A 5,125-nucleotide genomic window follows, 5' to 3' on the forward strand; every position below is an offset into this window, starting at 1 on the left:
ACTTTTATCTTTTTTAAGCTCAGCCGAACATGCTCTTTACAGCCTTGGCCCAGACCTTCAAGACAAGTGGGACAAGAATCCTCGTCGTCTGCTGTCGAAACAGGAATCAGATTTGACTTCAAAAGTTCAACTTCAGCCTTTCTAGGCGAGGGTGGAAAGAACCCAGGTTGAGTTCCGCAATTCACTTCCTTGAGATCAACACAATTAGCCTTCTCCAAACTACCACCATTTATAGTCAATTGTCCAGAGTCGGCATCCGAATGCCCGAAAACGACATCATATGGGATAGGTGCAGGAGGAGGTCGGAAAGTGTCAGGGATTGACATATCCAGATTTAAATCAACCAAGAGTCCAGAAGTGAGCACTGTAGCAACACTGTCATAAGATGTCAGGGACTCGTGCTCTTCTGAATCTGTCGGACACTGCAGAATAGATATGGTTTATTGGAAAGCATATTATAATATGAAAAAGCTTTAATCATTTAGATCAAAGGGTCACTGGAGAGGCTAACTACTCTATGCTGGTTCCTACTTGTTATACTAACTACTCAAAGTTCTAAAAATTACAAAAGGTCCATTTTTTTGGCTGGAACTAGATAAACGAGTATTTCACACTCTCTTGATATTAACAAATAAAAATTTGACTTCAATAATCTTTTTGACAAATAAAATTAGGTTTAATTATATAGATACACCTTTCAAGATGATCTCCATAATCAGTAATCAAATTCAATCTAAAGGAAACGCGGGAAACTGGCCTTCCATCCCCCTATTTAGCTGTGGTGTCTTGGTTACAATGTATAAGGAGAATTTTTTTCCCCCCCCCTTGATGATTTCATCGTCATCAACGAGCCCATCGCCATTTCTATCGGCTTTCCCGATGGCGTATTCACTCTTCATACCCTTAAACCAGCTCTCTCTTTTGGCGTCGCGAAAGGCATCGTGGAGTTCCTTGCTGCTTATCTTCCCATCGTTGTTCTTGTCATACTTCATCAACCATTCTTTGAACTGTTTCAAATTCATCCCTCCATTTCCAGGAACTCTGACACCATGATTACTCACCATCTCTTTGTGCGTCCTACCTTGTCATGAGTCTTATGACTTGTGACCTCCCTCATATTTATAGTATTATCATCCTACCTTGTTTTGCCTTCTTTTTGAGGGTTGGGGGTGGGGGGGGGGGGGGGGGGACATTGAAGTACAACAAATTCATCTAGTAATCACTAACAAGAGAATTGTTGAACTAAAATTCACACATGAGGAAATGAAATCACTAACATAATAATATACTGGTGTTCCATGTAGCTGAGGTTTTCGGGAAGAACAACAGCAACCCCCCATTCCTGCAATTATTCGATTTAACAACTCAAACCTTGCAATGCTTTGTCCACAACTTTCTCCTCCCTGGCATCAAGTAAGATACTGCAAAAATGAAAAGCATAAAGATTATGCTTCAGAAGAAGCTGCTCTCTATTTTCCAGAGTAAAAAATAAAAAAAGAAAAGAAAAAGAAAAAAGGAAACTTGCAGGCACCAAGATAGTAAGACAAAGGTATCCAACTAGAAAACTGCAGATTTTCTAAAAAAAGGAACCATCTGGATGAAAATTTCACTCTAAACTCACCTCGATGAAGTAAAAGAATCAAAATTATATTAACATATCAGGTTTTAAGGAAAATCGAAAATCAAGTTAAGATGGTTTAAATCACAACCTCAAAGCGAAATTTGGAACCCTCTTCTCTTCTATACCTCCATCACTCTGTCTTAACCCATTTTATTTTCTTTTGAAGCAGTTTGTTTTCTAGAGCTTGGACTCTAAACTAGATGTCCTTCTTTTTCATTTCCCCTTAATTCTAATTCCTGAGATGCTTAGACTCTTAGTCAAAAGATAAGACAAAAGAAAGCACCCAAAGCAATTAAATAAGAATAGTTTCTGCTAGGAAAAAACAAGAAGTACTTTCCAACTAAAGAAAACATTTTCATGGAACTATCATCTCTATTCTTATAATCCTATTTAAATACAAATAATCTCTTCCATGTAAAGATTGATTTGGGTTAAATATCCCATCACCAAAGCATTTATTGCAAGTCAACATGTCAGGGTTGAAATCAACACGTTTAAGCATATGCTTTGGTACTCATGATTTATTAAACAATGTTTCACTATCGAGTTTACCCAAATTTATACATATTTATGTTTTTATTTTATATCTGATTTGATTGAGAAGAACAAGTTAACAGAAGAAAAAGGGAAAATTCATTCATGATTATAGTAAGTAGCTGCTATTCAACTTAAATCAATTCATTGCACATCGAGTCACAATTTATGTACATGAACCTATTTCCCTTTAGCTTAAGTGACAAGATAATTTTTATCCTTTGATCTAGTCCACGATACTCTCGTGTAAACAATATTACTACTGCGTTAATTTGTTAACTTGGCTGCTAGCAGCTTCCTATAAAACATCCATCAGTTTTCAGTTTTGTGCTAAGTTTCCTCTAAATTCCCACTGATATCCTCGTTCTACCTGCTTTATATTCACAGCAGCACTATTATTTTACCATATTTATTGTTTTTCTTCAATTGTTCATGTTCAATTTTAACAAGGATCGAAAGAGCGAGTGAATTTTTCACCTTTGTCAACTAAAAGCGGCAAAACACACAAAAGCATTTGATGCTGCTAATTCCTTTTATTTGTGCATGAAAAAGCATTTGTATGCATTCTCTCAACCCAATTCCCACATCTTTCAATGCATATCATTCAATTTATCGTCGAGGTGTTAACTCTGAAAAGTGTGCATATCAACCTACAGTGCCGATGTACATACATGATGTATACATTTACATATATGTTTATATCCTATATATTATGGTCAAGGTTTTCATTTTCGAGATTGGTTGACATGTCAACATCAACATGATTCTAGTGATATGATGTCATCATTTTCTCTACTTTAATCTTAAGAATAATATATTTACTTATTATATATGCGTATAGATAGTTTTTACACATATGGTTATGGTTGATTAATGAACATAAAGAGAGTTTATTTCTCTCCCAGACTTGTATCTCTCAACTACTTTCCATTTTTATTGTTGTAAGTGCATATATACTAATATATACATTCGCCTGTATTTAACGGCACTTGTTGATTTCGATATGGGGTCAGCAAAACGACACAGTAACCAAATTCTTATAGGACCATCCCTCATGTGTTCATATCATTCCCAACACTAATAATAAACATACCAAGACTAAAAACTCCCAAAACGTTATGACATCAAAAACAGGCAACAAATTTCAAAATTCATCCACATAGGCAAAACAGTAGATTTCCTCAAGATTGTTAAGAACTATCTAGTCTAACAGCTTAAGTGGTTAGAGAGAGGACACATTCTATTATTTAAATTTAGTCTTCAATGTGCTTCCTCACGTGAGCTATATTCACTTTTTATGAGTCATTTGACTAGTCCACAATTTTGAATATCATTTAGTGCCGAGACTTGAACTGGGACTTATATATGCTCTGATATTACGTTGATAGGTATGCAAAGAACTCAAATTTTTTTTTTTTTTTTTAAGGGGCAATCATTCCATTTCAACTATAAGCACCATATCAAAGAGACCATCAAGTGAATGAGTGCCAACAAAAAAAAATTCAGTTCCCACATAATTAAAAGATAAACAAGAAACATAATAACTACCCAAAATCTTGCAAAGCATTGAGTTAATACACGGTTGACAAATATGAAATGAATTCAACAAAACTTAAGAAAATCTTAACGGCTTTCACAAAATGCCCACAAAAACTAAATTCAGTTTACATCTCGAAAATAACCCATCAAAAGAAAACCGCAAAATACCACGAATAAACATAATTTCACCTGCGAATTCTTGTTTGTTTATCCGTCGGCTGGATGAAATATGATAAGGGTTTTGAGGGGCTGCAATGGAGTATGAAAAAAAGGAGGTTCCACTACATTTCGTTAGTATTTTTATCTGAACTTTTTTTAAGAAAAGGAAAGCCTCCCTAAAATGAAAGCCTAAGGTTGTGGACAGAAAAGCAGGTGTTTAAACTAGTCAAAAAAGGAAAAACGGAGAGCAATTTGTGTCAGTTTTGAGGGCACGTAAAGCATCTTTTTAGTCGTGGTTAAGAATTTGTTTTTCTTTATAATTTTTCTTAATAAAGACAAAAAATAAATTATAGATTTTCAGATAAAACGAAAACTTGGCGTCGCCCGGACTCGAACCGGAGACCTTCAGTGTGTTAGACTGACGTGATAACCAACTACACCACGACACCGGTTCTGTTAAGAAAGGTGACATATTTTTATACTTAAAGAAGAATTGAACACTACACCGACCCATGATGTCGGCCGGTTGGCTCCTACCCCGATCTCGACCGGCCCCTGCAGCGGACAAGAATATTTTTTAAACAAAGAATCACCAATTACAATATTGATTCTTTTTCCATGTCACTACAAATCAATGAAAATAATAATTTGATTTTTGATATGTCAACGTCGCTATCCAGTTTGTTTCTTTGGTTCTTTATCGGATAGCCTCCACGACACCCTACTCACCAAACCGGTCCAATTCTCGCTGAACCAATAATTAGCAACTTTTATTAGCTAAACTATTACCAACTTTTATTAGATATATCATATATGCCCTGTCCGATCGGATTAAAATCAGATTTTAGTAAATTTTGATAAAAGTTGTTAAAATATGTGATTGAAAAATTATGAGTCCTATAAAATATGTGATTAAAATTAATTGTTGACTTTTACTTACATTAAAATCTGAATTTTAATTTGTACCAAACATATATATAACAAATGGCACGAAAGAAAATTCTTGCATGTTTGGCTAAGCATAAAAATTTATATTACAAGAAAATTTACTTATATAAGCAAAGAGTGCATTTCTATGAAGAAATACCTTGTTTGTAGAGCAATTCAAAAAAATTTACAGCATTTTTTATTTTTATTTTTTTCCAGTATCGACAGTTTTCCTTCTTCTTCTTCTTCTATTTTTTTTTTTTTTTTTTTTTTTTTTTGGCGGGGGGGGGGGGGGGGGATCATCATATGCACAAGAAAGTTCCTAAATTAGTTTAAGAAACCTCC

At 34.7% G+C, this 5,125-nt stretch overlaps 1 protein-coding gene and 1 non-coding gene across 4 annotated transcripts in view; both read right to left on the minus strand.

The window, feature by feature from the left end:
• Positions 1 to 4,137, minus strand: part of LOC111378491 (probable E3 ubiquitin-protein ligase RHB1A) — a 16,676-nt gene extending 12,539 nt beyond the window's left edge. For 2 of the 3 annotated variants that reach the window (XM_023001701.1, XM_023001703.1), the window contains exons 1-3: positions 3,884 to 4,137; positions 1,278 to 1,421; positions 56 to 422 (exon numbers count right to left, since the gene is read on the minus strand). In XM_023001701.1, the coding sequence (XP_022857469.1) occupies positions 56 to 422; positions 1,278 to 1,340 (430 nt within the window). In that variant the 5' untranslated portion in view covers positions 1,341 to 1,421; positions 3,884 to 4,137. Of the gene's footprint in view, positions 1 to 55; positions 423 to 1,277; positions 1,422 to 1,709; positions 1,854 to 3,883 lie in introns of those variants that run through there. The other variant, XM_023001702.1, reaches the window with a different exon arrangement.
• A 91-nt stretch (positions 4,138 to 4,228) lies between these two features.
• Positions 4,229 to 4,302, minus strand: TRNAV-AAC. The gene has a single exon. It is a non-coding gene; the product is annotated as a tRNA-Val (tRNA).
• Positions 4,303 to 5,125: the final 823 nt, after the last annotated feature.

The sequence above is a fragment of the Olea europaea genome, unplaced genomic scaffold (assembly GCF_002742605.1).
Source record: "Olea europaea var. sylvestris unplaced genomic scaffold, O_europaea_v1 scaffold1820, whole genome shotgun sequence".
In the NCBI taxonomy this organism is placed as follows: domain Eukaryota; kingdom Viridiplantae; phylum Streptophyta; class Magnoliopsida; order Lamiales; family Oleaceae; genus Olea; species Olea europaea.